The following is a 23,510-nucleotide window of genomic DNA, read 5'->3' as shown; positions in this document are numbered from 1 at the left end:
GTTCCCCGGCGATCTCCGGGCACATCCGGTCCCCGTCTCCAAGACGGCGACTCGCTCGAACTCCTTTTAGCTCACGTCGGGTAGAGACTCGTAAAACTCGGTATCCTCCAGCTGACGGCGGCCAGGAAGGAGACGAGAAAGTTACTCGCCAAAATTGCGGGACTCAAGTTCCGCCTGTCCCCGCCGTGCATGGCCGCCGGCTTCTCCTCCTCTGTAACGAGATTAGAAACTCCGTTTGATACTTTGGAAAAGGGGGAAATGGATAAGCGACCTTCGCCCCGATTCGGAGGCGTCCTCGTTAGAGGACGAGGCAACGTTCGCAGGACACGTGGGGCTTTACGAGGGCGGATACTCTGCGTCGTCTTGTCGATTTTGTCGTCCTTTTTGGACGTTCCAAGGTCCTGGGCCTCGCTAAACGGACTCGCCCTCGTAAAAAACCTCCCTAGCAGAAACGGGACGTGAAATGCCCGGCAACTGTTGGACCCTCTTCGCTAAACGTACGTCTACTCTCGCGGTGGTCGCGAAACGCTTTCGACACGCTTTTAAATCCTTAATCCGAGATGAAACGTGCTCCTCCGGGAGGCTGTGGGCTCAAGACGCTCATTTTTCCAGTTCGAAGCCACGGCTGCTCGTTTTAACGCGGCTCGAGTATCAGCCAAGATAATGCTGGAACTTCGAAATGAAATTCCCTAACTCGTTCCTAACCCAATTTGAGAAACGCTCCCCGAGCAAGTCCAACGACGGACATTCTTTCTGCCAGAGGCCACCGCCTCGCGGAAAGCGATTTAAGTTTCGCAAAATGGCCGAGAGGGAACGTCATTAGGGGAGATCGAGGCTGGATGGGGTACCGAGTACCTCTGAATACCCGCGGAAGACATTTTTCATCCCCTCTTGATACCATTCGCGTAACGCCCCCCCCCCGATTTCGCGAAGAAGTCGATAATTCGCACCTCGTTTGCCAAATTTTTCCCCGATCCTGGAATTTCAGGGTGCCTTGGAAAATCAGGAAATACGCACCCTCTGAGGTGTCCTTTTTTACCAACCCTCCATACCCTGGTCACGTCCATCAATTGCATATAAACGTCCCGATCTTGCGTACCGAGTGGTAACTACTGTAATCTATCCCCTTCCTAGGATGTTGCGTCGTGTTATTTTTTGCGAATTTTCCAATTTTTTTAATTCTTCAATTTTTCTAGGTAGTACTCTCACCTTCGATCACGTGCACCATGATCGAAGCAGGGGTGGCGTTGTCGGGGTTGCAGGTGTACTTCCCCTCGTGGTTGGGCTTCGTGTTCTCGACGATCAGGATCGACCCGTTCGTCGTCAACTCCACCTTGACCCCCGGCTCCTCGTAGTTTATCATGCGCTCCTCGTGATACCAGAAGACGTAAATCGGGGACTCGGTTGCCGACATCAGGTGACACTCCAGCCTTAGGCTGGACCCCTGCTTCACGTGCAGGTCCGGGGCGCCTGGGATAAGCGAATACGCCTTTATCACTCGCAGCCGCACGAAGATCTGCTGCACGGGATGAGTGGCCACCTGGAAATTCCACGAAACATATTGACACCCGATAAGCCCTGATAACATGAAGAATTATCAGGCCATGCCATTAAGGTGACACGAAAGGATCATTCTATATACATAACGTGAAAATATTTATAATACTTGGAAGGGAAGGGGAGATCCTAATATACCGATGAAATTTCATTTCTTCAAACTTGTTGATATAAACCCTTTTCATTGTTCATGGTCTCATGGTTTTTTATTTGAATGTGGGAGATTTGAGGAAGGTCATCCGTGAAATTTTCCATTTTTTTGGAGAGAAAATTAAAAAGATATGTTCATAAAGGAAATCACTAATCACGTGTAACTTGTAGGGGGTTTTGCTGGGGTCGGTCTTACTTATGTAATGGGGTTGATTGTTCACCCCCTGTTCTGAAATTATGCCGCGACCACGGGATGGCCTTTGCGATACGGATAGCGAAGCGATCAGAGACCAGGTCTAAGGTCAGTTCGTGGATGTCTATTGTCTGGATACTCTGCACGAAATTGACATTTTGGCAGGTTCGACCTTTGCTGCACGCGTGACGTCCGATATGTCATCCCTAATGGACCGAGACCACGGTTCCTTATCGTATGGTATCACTTTTGGTCTATCGATACCAATTACAGAGAACGCGTCGATAGACAGAGACCCATTCAGCGGCGTTAAACGCAGAATGACGGAAACCGGGGGAATAAATTCAGATTTTCAGTAGCCTCGTATCGGGGGGTGAGTAACGCCGGTAATTACACAGAGGGCCAGTTGGTCATCCGAATAGTCAGTTCGATAATTGGCCACGTAGATACGATCGGTTAACTGATTTATCGGGTCTGCTTGGAAATTATGGACGCCCGGCAGGGTCTGGCCCGATCGGCGCGAACGGCCGATTAATTAATTAATAAGTCGATTGTCCTAACCATTTGTTCCCTCGATCTCGAGATCGGCGTAACGCGAGACAATCTCGACGCGTCATCGGATTATTCCACGATTATTTCCATTATTCCTCGATCAACGGATCAGTCTATCATGTAATTCCGCGAATGGCCGGTTGATTAATTGATAAGCCGATTATTCTAACCGTTGTTTCTTGGATATGAAGATCGGAGTAAGAACGATTAAAGGACTCGACGACGACGCGTCGTCTGGTTATTCACCGGTTATTTCCATTATTTCTCGAGCAAAGGGCCAATCGATCGTTCGAGTAATTGCAACGATAATTCTCCGGATGGACGTAATCGGTTGATCGATTAGTCGAGTCGTCGCGGGGCATTACCGGTGTCCGATGAGCGCGCTTACCCGAACCGATGTGCTGCAATTATTATAACAAGCTACTCGGTTAGTCGGCAATAGGAGTAATTGTTAAGGCAATCAGTCGAGTAGTCGCGCGTGCGACTAATCGAACGAGGCTCGGTTGTATGCGCGCCTGCATCCTTGCACCGCAGCTCTCGTTGCAGCGCGCCACCTCATCGAGAAATTGCATTGCGGTGATTAAGCCGACTCCTTTGATCGAGAGGGTATACCTGGCACTCGTAGAGGCCGGCGTCCTCCTGCTTAACTCCTAGAATCACGAGAGCCCAGTTCGAGGTGGACGGTTCTATCCTGAACCGCTTGTTAACGGAGTGGGTGTCGGTCCCGACAGTCAGGAGCTGCCTACCTCGGCGCTTCACCCACGTCACCTGTAAAAGAATCCGTAGATTTACTTAAATCCCGATTTTATATCCCAGCCGGAAACGAGCCAGCCACCGAGGGCCGAATCCGGCCCAGGGAGCCGTAACGACGGGAATTCCGGAATTTTGATTAATGGCTTAGGAACAAATGACAAGGATGCATGCGCCTACGTGGAGGTCGCCAAATTGCCGGCTCGGAAAAGTGAATTAGCGAAATTAAGGGAAGCCCGAGGTGGAACGGCGGCAGGGGGCGTCGAAACCATTAGCGGGAAAAGTTGGGATGCGGATGGCAATCGGCTGCCGACTGTAACGCGGTGGGTTTCATATTTTTAATTAAACTTCCAATTTAAGTTTCGGCAGCCGCGCTTCTTTCCAGTTAATGGCTGTCCGTAGCACGTGAGGATAACAGCCCGCCGTGGGAAAGCCTTTCTGAATAGTGGGGGAATAATTAGGGCATTTACGGGGACCCCCTCAGATTTTCCGGATTTCCTGGGTATCGATTAGTGCCCTCGTTAAAACCGGCCTAATTTTTCCGACGGTTTATCGTGTCTGGGATAGGCGCCAAGGGGGACCGCGAAAGATGGCGACGCTTTCCTCCGTGTGGGAGACGATCCAAGTTCCCGGAGGGACCTCCGGGACTTCCACCTCGGAACTAAGAAACCTATTTAGAGCGAGTTGGTACCGGAAATCTCGGGGTATCGCTGACGGATGGCGAATTACTCGTAAAATACGAAAATCCTCTCGGTACGCTGAAAATCTTCCCCCAAAGAGATGCCTTCTCCTCCCTCGACGACTGAAATCCTCGAAACGCCGAGCCAATTAGCTCGTTTCGAAAGGAGTCCCATGGAGGTCGGTCTAGGCAGGAAATTATTCATCGGCAACACGAGGAGCGACAAAGCGAGCTCGGAGGTCGGTTATTACGGCCTCGGAGAGGAGGAAACGGCAGACCACGCGACCTGGGCTAATTACGCACCTCGCCATCTTGGAGCCCATCGATTGCCGGGGAACTCGGTTTTTGTTCCTCACGGGTAGAGTCAGAGATAACGCCGATAGCCTGTAAATCTCTTTGGATCTCGACTAAGGTACGACCAAGGGTGGAGGTGAGATCATGGGTGGTGCTGGATAGAGTGGGATGGGGATGCTGGACGAGGACAGGGTGGTCGATCCTTCTTCGGCAGGATTTCCTTGGTATGTAAAACCTCGTTACGAGAGAGGTGGGTAGGACGTAGGTGGAGGTAATTAGGATGTTCCGGTTAATATACGGTAGGGGGTGTAAGGCCCAAGGAGCCAATTTCCGGAGATGTACCGACCGACCGGGGACGCGTCTTCGTAATCCGGGATGTCCTTAATCCTCGCCTCGAGGAGGTCGCGTCTTGGGGCTCCGGTATGAGCGAAATTTCGTCTTAGGGTCATACGGCGCATTTGCAAAACGCGATTTGCAAATGGGAACTTGCAGTCTTGGAGTTGGTCTTGCATACTTGGCTCTTGGTCTTGCGGAGATACCGATTTTCCTCGTCCATGGGGTTTTGGTGTTGCTAGAAGGTGAAACTAAGAACGTGGACCTCCGCGTGCAGGGCATGGGGTTCCACCCTCTCTGGTCCTCTTCTCTGAGACTCGCCCTTTGATCCGATCTCGAGGACTTCTAGACTAGGCTACTTTGCCGAGGTGCTAACTCGAACCAGCTGCAAGTTGGCGGACTTGAGTGCAGTTTCCTTGCGTGTTGGGTTCCTCACTTTGCCGAATGCAACCTAACTTCGTTGCCAGACACCTCGCAGACTTGGGACGCAACTCGCGGCACCACTCGGACGATCGGAAGACGAGCACCTGGCCTGGAACTCCATCTCTAACAATTCCTCCGGGCCATTTTCCTACCGGAACCAGCCTCCCCATCCGTCTCCATCCCGCGCCCCGACACCGCTTCTAGGTGTCGGGGTGCGAAACTTGGCGCGCATTCTTCCTCGCGACCCGCGACTACCCTATCTCTCCGATCTTTCCGGGACGTCGGGACCCGGGAACAACTTTTTGGGATCTCTCTGGGAGAGGAAGCTGGAAGTCTAGCTTCTTGCGACCTTCCCGTAGTCCTTGTCTCCCTCCTCTCGGGGTGTACGATCCTTGCGACACGCGCAAGAAATTACGCTTCACCCCCGATGATCGACCCGACATTTCGATCCACCCTCATTTTGACGATTCAGCTAAAGAAGTACTCCCTCGGTAAAGAGATAGATTTTTTTTATTTCCATCGAGAAAATTTAGAAATATTTAGGACATTCTGAGAGACATGCAGATTTTAGGCAGAATGGAAACCGATAAATGTAATAAATGGAGGAAAATAATGGACGGAATAATTTGAAGAAGATATGGGAAAGTGGATGGTTGGAAGTCCATTTTCATGCACCCCTCCCGATTAGGTCCATTTCGGAGTCTCGACGTGCTCGATCCCTGAGCAAGAAATTACGCTTCATCCCTAATGATCGACCCGGCACCCCGCTTCCATTAGAAGTAGCATTAGTTAACAACATTGCTTCCCGACTCTCCCGGGGGAGGCTATTATAGGGATCCTATCCCGACTCTGAAGAGATCGCGGAGCGCCCCAGGGATTACGAAAGTACGCGCGAGTCGCTCGCTGAAACGCGTTCGCCATCTTGCACCCTCCAAAGCATAGATCCGATCGGGTGTCACCCCTCTTCGCTATTAGCTCTCCTCCACCTTTCTTTCTCCCCCGAAGTCTTCCCCTCTCGAAAGGAAATCCTCGATTTTGCAGCGCGATTCCCGCGGGGTGCATTATGTCTCGGGTGGCTGCCCCTTCTGATATCTTATCGAAATCTTAACAAACCCCCGTTATCAGAGTCCGCCATTTTGGTCAGGAAAGCGACCCTCGATTTACCGTATCCGCTCGACCATCGACTCTCTTTCTGGCTCACCCCGAGCTAACGAATTTCCAGCGTCCTTTAATCCCGCTCACGGCCACCCCCGGGGATGAAGAGGACGCCATTTTGGGCGAGATATCCCTCCTCCTCCCTCGAGTAATTACCCAACTTCCGTTTCGCTTCCGCAAAATTACCCTGTCGATTGTCGACCCTCGATCCGCCCCCGCGACCTCTGATATCCGCTCGCGATGTGCGCGCTTCGAGTTTCCCGAAAAAAATATGATAAAAATAAAAGGATAAAAATATCAAGCAAACAAAGCACGTTCGGTCGAAATAAAATTCCTTATCGCGCTAAACCAGCTGTAATAAAAGAGGGAAGTGCGGTTTGATAATGTATTTTATTGATACCATTCAAAGAAATATCTCGTTCGACGATTTTTTTTTTTTTTTCTTTCCACGGTATCATGAGCGTAATTTGGGTAATGCAGAGCTACGCCATCCCAGGGGCCGAAGAATGGAAGGAATGTATTGATCGTTCTGCGAAATGATTACTTAAAATTGTCAGTGCTTCGTGAAATTACCGAGCGTTAAATATCGATGCAGGCAGGGGCCGATTTGTTTCGGGTGGAACATTAAAAAGTACAATGAGTACGGCGAGTGCTCGGTGTTCCGAATTCGAGTTTTCTGAATATCGGGCCGGTAACCACTGCCGTGACATATGTGCCACTTCGGGGAATAAATAAACCATCCCGGGAAATATCGGCCGAGGGAGCGATTCGATTCCACAATTGCCTCGGAAATAATTTGGCCGTAGTAATGCGTGTTATATTCCGTTTGACGACGCGCCTCGGTAACGCGAGTGTCACCGGCCGACAGGCGATATGTCAGTCATTGTTTTCACAGACATTGCATCAAACTGGCCGACCGTGCAGTAACATTAACCTATAGGTAAAATCTGCCCCCGTGGCGTACGTGTTGAAACAATTGGACGGAGGGAGGAATTTTGACCTCGCGATTTATTCGGATTAACTTTCTTTCCGGTCACGAGGCAACAAGAAATTCCATGGGCTGGTCTCCGTGGGCTTTAATGAGGATCCAAATAGATAGAATTAAGGCTTATCAAAGAAGAGCCACACATCCGGCATTTCCTCTTAAGAGAATCTAGCCGCAGTTTTGGGATCCCCTTCAAAGTCGCCGCCAACCAGGAATTGGCACCAGATTTAAGTACTTTAATGCAGGAATTGAATAAGGTGGTATTAACGACCTCCTTAAAATGGAATTAATTAAACAACGTCTAGTAAGCATGAAATTGAAAATGTTAACGGAAGCCCCAGAATTTCGGATAAAGCGTTACAATTAGCGGGATGGAAGTCGATGCAAGATCGTCGGTAAGTGTCTTGGGAGGGAAGATCATACGCACCTAGTCGAGTCTACCTTGGTACAGGACAATTGATTTTCATTTTCAAAGTCCTGCGACTTTGAAAATAAATTTTTCTTGGTGACGAGGCAACGAGTGATTGGTCTTGGACTTTAATGGCCGAGGGATCGAGATAGGTCGATGGCCAGCAAATTAAGGCTTATCGGAGGAGCGGATTCCAGCAGTCAGTATTTCCTTTCGAGAGAATCTAGCTGGAGTTCTGGTATCCCCTTCAGGGTCGTCGCCAGCCACGAAGTGGCACCAGACTTACTTCATTGGACCAATTGAATAAGAGTGGTCCCGGCTTTGCAGCCGCGGTAGAGGAGCATCCTCGAAATTGAAGCCGGCCACGAAGGAGATTGCTTCTCCCGTACCCATCCTGGATCCCTAACCGGAGTTTCTTCGGTTAAAACCACCCAACCACGGGCTGGAAGCCGTCTTTCTCCGGAAGCCGGAAGACTGGCCGGATCTCGATCCTGGTCGAAAGTTTCCGACCCGAGGGTTTCTAAAGGAACCCGTTAAAAAGTTAACGGGCTAAAACAAATGGCAGCTCCTCGGACCGGAAAGCTCTCGAGGTCCTACGAGAATGATGCCTCGATGACGAATAATCTTCGTCCTGTGTCCGATAATACGTTTTGGGTCTGAGATAAATGTGACATGATACATTACGGCACACCATGCCCACGCTTCGCCCATGTTTATTTTGCCTTAGTTTGTCAAAATCAGCTAATCAATTGACAACCGCCTCTCGCGTAGGACAGACTCCTCTGGCCCTCCTAAACCTCATTTTTTTTCCCATTAAGTTTTCCCGGGAAATTTAATATATCATCCTGTCATGGTACCTCTCTTTTTTAACCAAGGAGTTTGTAAATCCTCGGCTTGGAATAAAAATTCGGTTAATATAGTTTATCGGTTCGTCCTCGGCTCATCTCTGTGATATCCTGATTGGACGCGGTAAATCGAAACAAGTAAAGCTCCTCGCAGGAAGGCGTTATGGCAGTTCCATTTATTTTTACTCGATTGGGGAAATCTTGGATGGTTTTTCAACGGGAAGATCGCTTCACCAATTCCTGAGTGCCTGTTTACAGAGTTCATACTCTTCATGAGGATCCTGGAGGTTTTCAGGTGGACGAGCAGTCCCGGCTGTGATATGTCGGCTCCCTCGGATTTCCTGCTCCCGGTGCGGAATTCTCGTGTTTGCGGAGAAAACGCCGGAGACGTTCGATTCTCTTCATTTCGGGCACCTTCGGGCCGAGAGAACGCGAGATCGGCGCCGATTCGGTCTCCTTGGCTTATGTGACCATTTCTTTTTATATAAATATCCGACCTCGAGGAGAACCCTGTCTTCCGGGTAGATACGATTTACTTAGGCGGAACTTAACCGGAAGTCGTAGATCTCGAGATTCGAGGTCTAAGTAGCGGAAAGGAATGGCGGTCTTCAGGGTGAAACTGGGCCATTCAGCTGGAACTGTCAAGGGGCAGGTGCCGGATATTAGACAGGCCGAAGGAAAGAGACGGACGAGGATTTCTTGAAGGTCTCTAGCCAGACGCGTTGCCGGTTATGAATCCAAAGTTATTAATTTCCTGGAGGATCCCTGGGCGGAATCTCTTCCCTAGACCGACCCTAGAACGTCTGACTCGTCCCCTACGACTTCCACTTAATTCGAATTCTTCCTCCGGTCATTTTTAATTAATACTTCGACATTGCTCTTGTGCACATCTTACCGCATCCTGTCCATAAATCCTTCATCGATTCCCCGCGACATTGTTGCACGCTTTTACCCGATCGCCGTGGAGACTTAGTTCTCGGCTTAAATTATTCTTTCCGCAAATCTCCCCGACGCGTATCGGATTCCTCAATGGTGGAATTCAGCCATGAAATGGCGAACAAAGAGTGCAAGGCGGGCACAATGCACGTCCCATCTCGTGTATTTGACGAAGCGTCGAGAGGCTCCCGAGAAATGAAAATCTCGGTACAATATGAAGACGTTTTCAAGGGAGAGCCCGCGTTTCGCTGAGTCTCCCAGGATATCCCAGACGAGGTTGCCAACTTCTACATTTTTTAACGATTTCATCCGCTGTACCTATCCCGTTATGTCCACCCTCGCCATGGCCTGCTTCCGGTGCTTTCCATTATCCTCCTGGCTGAGGATTTGCCCCATTGTTCGCTCGCGGGCTTCGCGGTTTATTTCGCGTACAGGAGGTGGATATACACGGGGCGAAAAATGCCGGGGAAAAGGACGACTTCCTGCGGGGTCCGTTATGACCGGCACGCCTAAATACATCCATGAATCATGAAAGGATTAAATCCGCTCAACGACGTCCTGCACCTTCCTCTCGCATTCGCGCCTCCACCCTACGCACCATTAGGCACCCGATTCGTTCACCAATATTTTATCCGATACTCCTCCCACGTCCTACTTTGTCCTATAAATGCAGATCGATCGCGATCGCCATTACCATGCTAAAAAATATTTGCAACGCCTCTTACGTGCTTGGTCCTCCACCATATAAAACGACTTTCGGATGTGGATGTCCTGATTCAGGAGTAACACCTTCAAGGTATCGCCGAGTAGGTGTAGTAAAAAGTTACTTCTCCCACGTCCCACTTTATCCTATAAATGCAGATCGGTAGAGATCGTCTTTATTTTGCTAAAAAATATTTCCAACGTCTCTTACGTGCTTGGTCCTCCACCATATAAAACGACTTTCGGATGTGGACGTCCTGATTCAGGAGTAACACCTTCAAGGTATCGCCGAGTAGGCGTAATAAAAAGTTACAGCCTCGTAACTCTCGCCTCGGTTGCGGTCCTTATCACGTCGCCATTGAGTGATTTATCTCCCCTTAATGGAAATCGCTTTCGAGTTCCGCGAGTCCCTTTTTTTCGCTCACTCCTTCTCCAGGAGTCGTCTTGATTTGCAGGTTAATTCCAGGACATAGGTTGACTTGAAATGTGCGATAAGCTCGGAGATTGGAGAGTGGCGACCATTAAGTCGCTTTCCTTTTTCCGGCTTGGTTTCGAATCCTCTTAAGGCTTCTTCGTCGAGCAAAGCCAACTGGAAGGACTCATGGGGTCGATTAAAAGGAGTGTTCTTAAAAGGGTCGACCTTCTTTTCTGGCGCATGCATAGTTCATGCCTCGAATCTCAGGATTTTCAGAACGACTTCCGGCTCGCTCCTGTTCCAGGACAACGCCTCCGCGAATGTATCGTCCAGGACGCAATAAAAAAAGTTACGTCCTCGTAACTTCGGACCGAGTTGCACCCCTTATCGCGCCTCCATCGAGTGATTTATCCACCCTTAATAGGAATCGCTTCCAAGCTGGGCGATTCCTCCCCCTGCACTCCATCCTTCGGGATTGATCCCCTTTTAATCGCGCTCCGAGACAGAGGCGCGCCATTTGTCTGGCCAGCTGAGAAAACTCGGGATTCCCTGCATCTCTTCGATGCATCTCCTTCGGGAACTGGGTCCCCTTTTCTTGCCTCTGGACGCCTCTCTTTTCCTCCTCCATCCGGGATATCAACCTGTCTTCCACGAAGGAGGATTCATTCTCCTTTAACGGAGTCAACCTCCAGGGTGCACCGAGAAAAGTGTAACTGCAATGCAGGCACTCTTTAAAATATGCATTGAAAAAAAAAGAAAAAAAAATATATCCCAGCTAAAAGAAGCAAAACTGATTACTTCAACCGGATTAGATCTTTAAATATGAAGAAGAGTGATAAAGAAAAAAATAACTTTACACCTTGTAAAGTTAGGATTTAATCCTGGATCATGTTTTAGGGACTGGCGTTTACTTCACAGCTAGAAGTGGGAACGCTTTAATGGTATTATTTTTTCTCATGTCCCAAAAGCGATGGCGCGAGGATCAAAGGCGGATGTTTCGCTCCCAATATGCATCCCTTTGCTGGTCCCATCGAAGTTATGGGGATTGATCTTCCGCTTTTGTGTGTCGGTTTTAATCTCGTCAGGGGAGGGCGCTCTTCGCAGGGGGTCGCGATTGATGCAGCGCACTTCCGCGGCCGCTATCCATCGTTGGGGAGGATCCACCCTTGGAAATGGTTTCCGTTCGAATGACACCACTGGTGCTTAATTCGATTAAGGTCCTGCGGTAAGGAGGGCCATCCCTCGCAGGAAGAAAAGGGACCGGCAAGGTTCACTGGGTCGAATAAAAGATTTACCTCGTGGCGTTAGGTTTGACCCTCCCCTAAACCCGTCTCGTTTTCGAGGATGACCTCCTCCGAATTCCCGCACATCTCGATCTTAAAAGGAAAGAAATTAAATAAAAGGAGACTACTAACCCTTTCAGCATGAAATTTCAATTGGAGTACTCTTGATACAGGATAAGAGGGAGATTCGTTCACTGGTGGGTTTCTTCCCCCGATTTTTCTCCGCGGAAGAGCCGCCCCTAAAAGCGTTTTCCGCTAAATTGGCTCCGCGGGTGCTTAATCCGATCAAGGACCAACGTTAAGGATGGTCGAGGGTAAGGGAACCCGAGATTCGGGGATCGAATAAAGAATTAACCCCGGTGGCGTTATGCATGGCGACCCCACTTGACCCTCGACGGAAACCGCGGATGTCGATTAATCACCCCCGACCCGTGCGAGAATTTCCGCGGGCGATCAATTTTCCGCGCATTCTTCGCCGCAACCTCGCGGCGCCTTTCCCTTGAAAAAACCCCCTGATGGGCGTCGTTTGTCCCGCGACGCGGGGACGTCTTCCCCATTCGCCCTCGAAGGGCCGCCTTTTTCCCCCGATTTTTACGGCCCAGCTATGACGGGGATGAAATTCAACGTGAATTATCGAATCCGGGAATTTGCCTCGCCCCAGTGGGGCCATTTTTCAGGGAATAATAAGCCTCGTCGAGGAGACGTCGAGGCGTCGGAGAGACTTCAACCCCCGCCTTCATTCTTAGCCACAATCCTCGCAACGTGAATCGGTTAATTGGATTTCGTTGTCCACCAATTGCAGTACCAAAAACCATGAATTCATGGAATCTCTCGAGTTTTATGTCGACTTCTTCATCCTCATTGCACGGAAACGATACACGGGGTATGCCATTACATTTAATACCGAATGTAATACGACAGCCGTCTATATGAGAATGAGCGTTAGAATTTAGAAGAATTTGTTTTGTTGAAACGAAACATCTCGGCGGGTTTCCCATCGGTCTAAACCCGGGAACCCGTCGAATCACGGTGACCAGGACCATCCGGCGCGCGGAAATCGCCTCCGTTCCGCACCTTCGCGTTATCAATCCCCCTCGGAGTTTATCCGCGGATCTGCAGAAAGCTCGAACCAGCTCCAGTTATCGCAAAGCCCAGCGGCATCCTCTTTCACGGTCGGAAATACGTGTTTCCAATTTCGCGTTCTTCCCGCGCATACGGAGGGTGGTTTTGGGGAAGACGCGGAGGAGTTCCGCGACCGAGCCGGTATATGTGTGCGGCGCCTCCTCTTTTTTTTTCCTTCCCCCTTTCTTTGGTATCAGCTGCTCGCCCTTCGCGAGAGAAGACGGGGATACAAGAGATAAGGGTGCATTTCGGGTTCTCCATTAAGCGGTCGAGGATTTCCCGAGGTCGCTTTCCCGCTTCGAGGCCGCTCTCGAAATCGACTTCCAGGATCGAGACGCGGAATGGGAAGCGATTTGCGTTGGCTTTTGGACGTCCTCGCCGGGGTGGAGGGAAAGCGGTTAGGCCATTTCTCGAAATCAATAGAGGCTCCCGGCGAAGCACGTATTTCGGCCCTCCGTGCCGACGTCTCGTGCCAAGCTCTCCTCTCCCTTCGGCGTCGCCATCTTTCTCTCTTAACGCTCCTGGAGGAAGACGCGGATGAATTCATCTTTTATTCATGCCCCCCTAGGAGCGTGGAGCCCACCGCGGGCCGGTCGCGGCGGGGCTTGTATTTCGAAAAACTTATACCGCGGCCCCCGGGCTCCTCTTTTTGGCCCCTCTGCCCCCGGAAGTTACGTGACCTCCTGCGTGTTCCACCCCGACCCCCCATGGCGAGGAAGAACGGACCGACCTCTCCCGAAGGGCGGAGACCTCCGAAAGACCTATTCCTCTGGAGATTACCCGGGGATGAATTATTAGGCCTCGATGTCCTCTTCGCGAGGAACCAAAAACTGGGAAGAACTCTCTGGGTGGGATTAATAGCGCAGCTCCGAATGCTTCTTCCTGAAGGAGTCTCCCAGCTTCCGTGAAATTCATCCCACTTTTTAGGAATTCTTCACGGTTGCTAATCAAACGACGCCGAGTTAACTGACGTCGCGGAGGATATTTCGCCTGAGGTATTGAAATTATTAATGGGCCTGGATGGATTTCATTTTTTTTGGGGGAGGTACCGCAAAGTCGGATTTAACACTTGATATGAAAAATAAGATTAAGGGCGAGTGAGAGGTGAGCTTTCCACTCGCAGTGTCGCGAACGTTCAAGAGAGGCGGAAAATCACAGGCCAATGTCAAAAACGGATAGCAAAATCAGTTCCAGAGATTACCCGGAGATGAATTACCGACGGAATGATTAGGCCTCGAAGTGCTCTTCCATTCCGCCCTTTGTGCGCCAAATCCACACCCGGAGGTCTGTGCAGACTCCCTCCACCAGGTGGGGGACTTTCGGACAAACGATTCTCTCGGAACGACGAGCTAATTACAAGCCCTTAAAACAGGTTACTTTCCATTTCCCGGCTTGGTCCTTTATACGCCCTCCTCCACGGGGACAATTCCGCACAAAGGGGAGGTTCTCTACAAATGATTCTCCCAGAATGACGAGCTAATTACGCGCTTTCGAATGCGTTACTTTTCATTTCCCAGCGACGCCCTTCGTCCTCCGAGCAAGTATCCGCCTTTGGGAAGAGAGAAAAATGATATTCGCGGTTTTCCCTTCTTTTCCGTTTAACCCTCGGAGGCGCTCAAAGGGCTCGGATCATTTCCCGAGTTCCGGTATTTTCCCGGACTCGAGGAATCGCCGTTGCCACTGTTTGAGGATCGCCTTTCGTTGAGAAAAGAAACGAGATAGAGGGGCAGAGGGGCGCGGGGTATATACGGTATTCCTTCCGGTAAGCAGATTACTTCGGGGCTTCCTTTATACAGACCGGAAGCACCGGGAGACGGCTTCCTCCGGGAGAAAAATCGAGGAAGAAAAACGTCAAACCTCCTTCCTGCAGCGTATAACAGGATTCGTCTCCGAGAGTTTCAATCGTGCATCCGGGTCGCCATTATGGAGCCCGGCGATCCATCTTCCCCTTTCCCGGCTGGAAATAACGCTTCCAGGTTGTCGGGAAAAAATCTATCTCATTCAGCCATCGATTGGGCGAATGTGAGACCAAGTTCGGATCCTGAAATCGATGGCGAATTAATTTCCCCAAAGCCCCCAAAAAATCCGAAATCATCGGGAATTATTTTGAAAGTTTCCCACCTCTATATATATTTGGCGCGAAACTCTACCGAGTTTCTTAACCCTTTGCGGTCGACGCCGCCATCCTGAGATCGATGGCGAATTAATTTCCCTGAAGGCCCCATAAAATCCGAAAATATCGGGAATTATTTTGGATAAAAAAATGGAGCGAATCCCACGACCGCTCTACAGAGGATCAGTGGATATTAGTCGAGATTTATTCGAGATTCGCCGAGCAATCGCGTCCAGGAACTCCGCACTAATTGAATCGGGAGTGCGGAATTATCTGTGAATTTCGCGGGTTTACTCCACAGCGTTTACTCGAGGATACCCCAGACGCCGGGGGCGAAAAGCGCGAGCCATCAAACCCCTTGATCTATGGGGCTATTCCGAGAGCTCGCGCTCGCACTGTCTGCGAGGAGTAATATAAATTCTACTGGATATCGGTAACATATTGCGGAGTACGACACCGGTAAGACCTAGAGATTCGTTCCCGGAATTTCGAAATTTCCCATAGAGTCCGACTCGGGGCGCTCCATAAAATTCCTCGAGGGAACATTGATTCTCGCAATGTCTTGGTAATTCCTTTGTAAAGAGTAAGCATCGCTTCCGAGCTGCCAGCCATACATGAAATATGAAAAGGTAATCCTCAAGGAGATGGCGAGGGGGAGAAAACGTGACGTTGAAAACATTCGGAACGGCATGGACGACCCTGGAAATTTTGTAAAAAGAGAAAAAAATATTCCAGGTGCTACGGTAAGTAGCGTTCATCGATATGAATGTCAAATATGAATTCATGAATTTTCTGAACCGAGTTATAAATATCCATCCGATCGAAGTGCCGATATTTGACGTAAAGACCTCGGTGGCGTCCGCGCATACGTATGGTGTACTCGTACCTATGAATGTATGCATGCTTAAATAATTTGGCGCGAAACTCTGCCAGGTTTTCTGATCAGCTTTGTGTGCGGAACCGATGGCGGGACATCGGACATTTTTCCATCGACCTGCCGGTTTCTGCTTTTCAGGGAATCTGACTTACACCGAGGTGGTGCTATCGGCTTAATGCGCTCCCGGGAGCAGGAAAATATTCAAAGATATTCCTCCCTGCCGGAAACACGGCAGTCGCGGATCCGTGGGAAAAATACGAAAGAGCTCGAAAACCGGCAAACCGGATCTCGACAAATATGGGATTTGCAGGGACTCTTCCGGGCCCAGGATCGTGGAGCCCCTTTAGATATCGACGAGTTTTTTTAGCTATAGATGTGTCCTTTCTAGCAATTTATGAGTCCCAGCAATCAACGAATCCTATCAATGAGTCCTTCTAGCTATTGACGAGTCTTTCCATCCTCCAGCTATCGATCTTTTCACTCCCCTATTCCGCATTTATCGAGATAACGGCGATCGAAGTAATTCCGCAAACGTTTCTCCCTGGTGGGATTTTCACGGGACAAAAAAGACCACGCGGAACGAGTGTCCTGCCGGTGCGAGATGAAATCCAGGGCCTCGTCCTGGGGGTCCTGGAGATACGTTTTTAGGGACGCTGAAGTCGCTTGCTCGTCGCGATCCGTGCATTTGTAACAGTTATCGCGCCGAGGGTCTCTTCCTCGTTTCAGCCCTAGTTGGGGCGATAAAGCCATAAACGCGCCCCACGCAGCCGAATAATAAAAGGACGCGGATCCTGACGAGCTATCCTGCAGCCCGTCGAGCTTGATTTCCCCGAGTAACGACACCGAGTACAATGACGGCAACTGCCCCGAGTAATGCGCAACGAAACTCGTAATGGCGGGGAGAGCCTGCAGTTTACGCGATCGGGGCTTTCATTGGGAATTTTTAACGAGGTGGAGATAAACTCGCGATAACGCGATCATCGCCAATATCCGATTTTACCAGCCGAACCTCCAATCGGAACTCGACGTTCCGATCTTTCCGTTCTTGTTCGGTCGACATTTTTTACCGAAATTTCCGACGCACCTGTTTCACTTTTTACGAGTTACTCGTGAATCGTTAACGAGGAAAATGGCGGACACTCACGATTCCGGCATTGAGGTTGTCGGGCTTGCAAGGCAGCATGGCATTTCGTCCTTTCTGGGCCAGGACCTCCTCCACGGCTCCATTAGGGACCTCCTCGTCCTCCTCGGCCTCGATCGAGGTCGGCAAGTTATTGGTCCTCGAGTCCTGCTGGTGCCGAGCTTGGCTCTCTGGATTGGGAAAAAGACAACCAAGGGGAGTCATTGTTGCAATTACTGACGGGTCGAAATTTCACCTCTACTTTTAACGTCCTCCTAGATAGGAATTAAGGTTTTCCTCACGCCGGGAAATAAAGGAGATGGAAATATCTGGGAATATTAAGGGGATGTGAAAGTGGCATCTGATAAGTCAATCGTTCATGAAACTTATCTCCGAACTGAGGGTACCGAATCCCTTCAAACATTATAACGTGAATATTTACGCTATAAGGAAAGTCCCGAGACCCATGAGATTTCATTTTCCCTAAAGAATTTTTAAAATACCTATAAACAAATTTAGAAAAATTTGAAATTTCATCAGAGTCAGGACATTCCTTATAGCCTCCATGTTCACATTGTAAAGATTGGAACGATTTGGTACGGTCAATTCGGTAAAAAGTTTCATAAACGAGACCTCTTTGACACTTGCCTTCGTTCTTTATATCATCTTAAAATCCATTTTCAAGTAAGATAAAAATCTCGACTCGTGTTACTCTTCTTCGTATCGAAAATTCGATTTAATGCTTGAAATTCAGATTTTAAGCAGGATCGCAATTTTGAGGAGATCCTTCGCTGCTCCTCGAATCACTCTAGCGGTGATTGGGAATAATACTTTATTTAATTCTTTTTTTTTTTAATTTAGGACCGATTTTTCCCGGAGGGTTCCACCGATCCTTCTCTCGAGAGAAATGTCCTGCACTGGTAAACTCGAATAAAATTGCAAACCAGTCATTGCACCACAGTTCCGATTTCCCGGGGGGGGTGGGCGATACGCCACCTGCAGCAATACCTAGGTAAATGCATCCGCGATGCCCGTCACGGTAACTTCTGTTGATTCCAACCACCCTAACTTAATTCCCGCAAATAACTAATTTGCAGAGATGCTCTTGGAGTAGGAATTGTTGGGGGAGTTTACTTCTGGAGGAGGTGAACTTAGAAGAGCTCGCGAACGGAGCACGCGTGCGAAAGTATCTCGCAGGGATGAGATATTAAATATTAATTCTCTCCACATACCTCCCTGTAAGAGCGAATTGAAAGCCGGCGTCGAGGATCGCGATAAATCGATTTCAACCTCGGGAGAAAGAACTTCACCGAATTTAATTCAAAGAATAATTATTTTACTCAAGCTCAAATGAATCGCCGCAATTCCGAAGAGACGCTGTGTCCAATTTTTATTCCAGTCTGATTTAAATAATTATTCTTTTAATTAAGATAATACTTTGGTGCCACTCGAAGCAAGGGGTATTCACTCAGGAAATCGTGCATCTTAATAATGGAAATACTGTCAAAATTTTAAGGCCGAACGTCGCTTGTTACCGAATTGCATTGTTGATTGCACGTTCGTCAATGCAATTTGTCGTATGAAATCATGGCAATCAATTATCAAACGTGGAAATCGTGTTCACTAATTTCCAAGTGAAGAACCCCTTGGAAAGAGATATTTCTCTGGTTCTCTGCTTTGGAAGTCGTATCGGAAATCGTTCTCTGGTATGCAAATGGCCAACCGTGTAGTCGCAACTTTAACTCGGACTCTGTCTCGAGGATCCTCCTGTTCTTCGGGGCACAATTTCGGAACGCTGGTCGGGAAGAGAGGAACCTCCACCCCCGGGGTTAACTACCACCGGAACAACCACCCCTAGTCGGTGTTCCGGCTAACTTTAGCCCTCTCGCTCGCGTTATTAGTCCGGGAGAGACCGCGATCGGGCCGAACTGGGATTCTAAAGTTGGTCGCAGGCGCTCGCGAAGTTAACGCGCCCGACATTGCGGTAATAACGCGATAACTCGACGTGCCCTTGCAGTTAAGTGAATAACTTGGCCCCGGCAATTACACGGCTCGGGGCCCGTCCTCGGGCCGCGCGGAAATTTCGGAAACGCCTCGCGGAATGCTTCGGAGGCGTCGACATTTTTCTCTGCAATGTACTTTGCGATAAGTCAATTTTTCTTTACTATGTATACAAAGAGGCATATCAACCCTATCAGTGAGTAACGATATATTTCAAGGAAATTTCCTAACCCAATGAAACATTTAGACAATTTAAAGGTCGCAATTAAACGTTTGATATTACTTCCCCCCGGGGAAATTAATAATAATTAAAGGAATACGCGTAATTTCCGATAATTCCTTCCGGGCGAAATCACCGAGGGCATTTTTTAGGTCAGATTTCAATGGCCCTGGGGGTGTAATTTTCACATCCTCCGGGAAAATTAGCTTTGAAACGCGGAAACACGGAGGAAGGAATATACGGGATTTCCCTCCTTTTGCCCCATTTCGTTTACTCGCTCCCCCGTTGGAAAGACTTTTCCTTTGAAAATATCCGAGCGCTGTCCCTTTTCCCGGGATTCCGTGAAAAGTGAACTACTTACGGCCTGTTGCACTTTGCCGTCTTTATTTAGTAAATTCCTTTTAAGATTTATTTCCTTTATGTCGCGGCGCCGGTTTTCTTATCGCCGGCCCACAATGCCGGCCCCCGCAAAGAGTGCAACCCCATGGTGGAGGGTAACAAACTGCCCCCCTCGGGGAGCCTCCCTCCCTCGTTCGGTGAATTTTCGTCACGTCTCTCAGCAGGTGCGCGATGCATCTCAATTCCGCCCATCTCGAGTGATCTCCTTCTCGATGTCGCCGGGAAAAGCGAAAGAAGCATTGCGGCCACTTTCCAGAAAAGTTGCCATCATCGGTTAAGTGCCCATCACCAGCGATGAGCGACACGTGCGCGGATCGGGAATTCGAGCAGTCGATTTGTGGATAGAGGGTCGACTATTGCCGAAAATTTGCGGAATTATGACATCTACTTAGCACTCGAGAAAAACCTCGTTACAAGAGAGGGGGAGCCCGCCGGCTGATCAGCAAGAGAACCCTTAATAGAGCCTAATTGCGCTTAACTTGCTGTCGCCTAACTCCGCTCGTGTTACGGGGGTAGATCGGTTCGTTAAACGTAATTCGATAGCGGATCGATAATCAGCGCTGGCCGATAAGAAGCGCTACCCAGAAGACGGTATTCATTGATCGAGGTGCAAAATCGAGCATCGAGCTGGATATCAGCTGATCGGACGGAGACGGTGTCCACTCTTGGGACTCTTCCGAAAAGGAAAATATTCTAATACGAATGCGTCTAAATTTTCAAGACAATTAATCGTGATCAGGTTGATCTTGAATGCGGTAATTTTTTTAAATATGTAATTATTTTCTATACGAATGGTGAGGTTGAAAAGCAATCCTTGTTGATAGAGGCTTCCTTATAGGAATATCTAATTTCAACGCGACGCATTGCGAAATTTAATTGCAAGTGGTTGATCGCGCTCGTCTTGGTGATATTGAATGTGGCAATTCTAAAAGATACGTAATTATATTTTATCACGGGATAGTTCTTTGAAGAGGATCCGGTGCCCGGGAAATCTCTTCGTTCCTTCGGAAAGGCGACGTCGCGACGCCATGATTTTAGTGGACAATAAACGAGAGCTCTCGAACTTCTTCCCCGTTTCCGTGTCTTCCGTTCCGAGGAAACTCGAGACGTCGTTGCGGCCTTTCCGGGCCGTGCAAATCGCGCGTTACGACCCCCTCTAAGGGAAGTAGCTTTCCCACGGACTGTTGATCTGTGTCACGGATTATGCGGCTTTTACGAGTTGCTCCGTTCGACAGACTTGGTCTTTCCAGGAGTCTCGGACTTCTCCCATCCCCCGTTCGCCTCGAAACTCCCACCACGAGGAAGATCCGCTCGGGAGCGGATATAAAAGGTCTAAAAAATAACTCCACATTTAGAAACGCCGCTTTATTACCCGCAATCGTTTATGGGGTGTTTCACCCCCTCTTGGCGACGCCCCCAGGATTTTCGCGACGCTCCTTGGCGTTTATAAAGCCACCCTTCCTCTGAACACGAACAAACAAGGCGAGGTGAACATTCAAACGTCGACTGTAAAGTAGTACAATGAGATACAACCCTTACGCGGATTGTTCGGCAGACGATTCGAGGCTTTTGTTAAGACGTTCATTTATTCTCTCAGACGATTTTGTTCATTACGGAGTACATATTTAACATTATGTACGACGCGTCTGTTACACCTCGCCTTGCTTCGTGTTCATGTTCGGATGTGTATTCAGCTTTAGGGACGACCAAAGCGTCACCACATCGTATCGCAGAATTCTAGCGAGTAATTATTACTAGGACAGTTGCTATTCACTCGGCGGCGCAAGTAAGTGATTCTGGCGGAGGGAAATTTCTGAATAATTAGTTCATAACTTCCCCTAGCGCGGGGATTATACACCTACCCCGAGACCGCAGCGTGAGAACATTCGTATCGTTTTGTGACATTTATTACGGGGGAACCGGCGTCGCGACGCAGTGCCTGGAGACCTGGGAAGGGGTTAAAATTCCTGTAAAATCCCCGGTATATCGAGCGGGTCGGGGGTTCAAGGGGATGGATCGAAAAGCGGCGGAAAAGCGGGAAAAAGCTCGAGTCTCGCGGCCCTCTGCGGGGGGTGGGTTGCCCCCACGCTAACGAGACGCGAGCTTACGTGGTTTTTGCCGAAACGCGAACCCCGGAAATTACTACGGGCCTAGACCAAAGTAGAATTTTCCCTGAAGACTTCTATTTCCTGCACAGTGCAGAAAATGGCCGACAGAAAGCGAAGAATCGACGCCTTTGAAAAGCCACCCCATATTTTCCCCGAAAATCTGACTTCTTGAAAGTTTCTCATATTATTAAGATTGTTACGCCTGGATTATTTTTTTGCAAGAGATACTCATTATTGAAATCAATGGGACGCGGGTAAGACGAAATTTCCAATTTCATTTTTTGAAGGGGGAAGAGTGGGGGAGACGGAGCATCAGCACGAAACATGGATAATCGGTTAGGAGGAAATAGTAGATATATTGGTCCATCCCCTTTGGATATTTTTTTGGAAAAGTTTTTTTAAAAGTCTTCTTGACGATATCTCTCGTGGGGAAGTCTCTAACAATAAAAAAGGAGCGAATCCAGAAGGTGGCAAACCCCTCGAAGGGGTGCAAACGGAACGTCGGTCGCACTCCTTGGATGTCACCCCCTGAAAACTACCCCGGAAGAAGGGGCTCGTTTTAGAACTCGAGGATCCCGTCGACGGTGTCGATAATGAAGTCGTAGGTCGCGTATCGATTCCCACGACGTGACGATTTTCCCCGATGAGGGGGTTCCATGGTGAAGGAATGGGGGAGAGAATAAAATTCACCCCCGGCTGCTACATTCAGAGGCATTCAACGCCACGAATCGACGTTGAATTTCTTATTGTCACGATGACACGGTCTGGGGTCGATGGAATTCTCCAGGGTGTTCCCAGGGAGTTCCGAGATGAGAATTACCGCTGAATTGCTTATCGTCGGAATAATGCCGGCAAAAGGAGGATGGAAAGAGGGAGCAAGGGAGAGAGGAGGAAAAGGGGTCGTCCCTATCAGACCCGACGTCGGGAATCGCCGTAGGACTTGGAAAGGGAGGTTTCCTCGAGGAGAAATTCTTACGGGAATTCCTATCGATTCGGGTTATCGATATATCGGGACTCCTGATATCGGTAGCCATTATTGGCGAGATGTTTAAATGTCAGGGGATTTGTCGGGGTGAAGGTTAGAGCCCTTCGGCTTTACGGCTGCCGGCAGTATAATTGTTACGATGGAACGTTAGTTTATTTCTACCGGCGCTCAAATTTCATAATGGCGCGTTAAAATCTTCCGATCCAATAAGTGAAGTTCCTTGGAACCCGACTTCGCCGGGGAACGACAGTTTTTAATCGACCGGCGGCCGGGTTTACGCAAGTTGGATGCTACTAAATGGTGCCGTTAAAAAATACCACCGTGAATTTAATCTCGATCTTTTACGGGCCGGAACGGACCCGGGGAGATCTTTACGTAGGAAACTTTTTAATTGTTCGTACCTATAAAGTAGAGATGCACCTCGAAGACCAGAACCAAGGGGATCAGAAGGGTCCTCATGATGGTGCCGGAGCTCGGACTTTCCCCCCGCCTTCAGAGTTCCATCTTACTCTGGATCTGAAAGAAGAAATTCCCAAATTAATTGATAACTTTAATCCTCACCTTCTTGCACATACATATGACGACAAGAAAAAATGCGAATACAAAAAATCTCCTACAGGGGCTGTCTTTGATGTCTGGCGAAAAATTCTCGATTTCCCCGTGAAAACGTGGTTGAAATTTTCCAAGCATAATTTCTCGGAAACCATGCAAGCTCGCCTGGTAAGCTGAGCTAAACTGGAGCTTTCGAGGGCTTCCTCGTAAGCTGCAAAAACGGACAGTCGTATCCTTTTCTCATCCTCATTAAAGCGTGCCCCTCGGTACGGGAGTAATTACACCACCTTGGGGGTAGGTCCACGGTCGATTTTTTCCCCAGGGTGAATCTTGAGCCATGTCAGTTGCCGAA

The 23,510-nt window shown here is 49.1% G+C and overlaps 1 protein-coding gene across 1 annotated transcript; it reads right to left on the bottom strand.

Moving 5' to 3' along the window:
* Nucleotides 1–71: 71 nt before the first annotated feature.
* On the bottom strand, nt 72–23,065 carry LOC105698684 (neurotrimin-like). The gene is made up of 5 exons (XM_012423149.2): nt 23,008–23,065; nt 16,918–17,084; nt 3,065–3,220; nt 1,210–1,540; nt 72–211 (listed from the first exon to the last, which is right to left on the bottom strand). The coding sequence occupies exons 1-5, from the start codon at nt 23,063–23,065 to the stop codon at nt 72–74; spliced, it is 852 nt and encodes a 283-aa protein (XP_012278572.2).
* Between the last annotated feature and the right edge of the window lie 445 nt (nt 23,066–23,510).

The sequence above is a fragment of the Orussus abietinus genome, unplaced genomic scaffold (genome assembly GCF_000612105.2).
Source record: "Orussus abietinus isolate OABI.00-Male unplaced genomic scaffold, Oabi_2.0 scaffold12, whole genome shotgun sequence".
In the NCBI taxonomy this organism is placed as follows: domain Eukaryota; kingdom Metazoa; phylum Arthropoda; class Insecta; order Hymenoptera; family Orussidae; genus Orussus; species Orussus abietinus.
Note: the sequence above shows the minus strand (reverse complement) of the source record. Positions and strands in the feature narration are given on the sequence as shown.

Bases quoted from the DNA above. Each gene is read 5' to 3' on its own strand.
- LOC105698684 (XM_012423149.2), bottom strand. From the start codon at position 23,065: ATGAGGACCCTTCTGATCCCCTTGGTTCTGGTCTTCGAGGTGCATCTC. The intron at 17,085-23,007 runs GTACGAACAATT...TTCCCAATCCAG, and splicing joins GGTGCATCTCTACTTTATAG to AGAGCCAAGCTCGGCACCAG. The intron at 3,221-16,917 runs GTGAGTGTCCGC...ATTCTTTTACAG, and splicing joins ACAACCTCAATGCCGGAATC to GTGACGTGGGTGAAGCGCCG.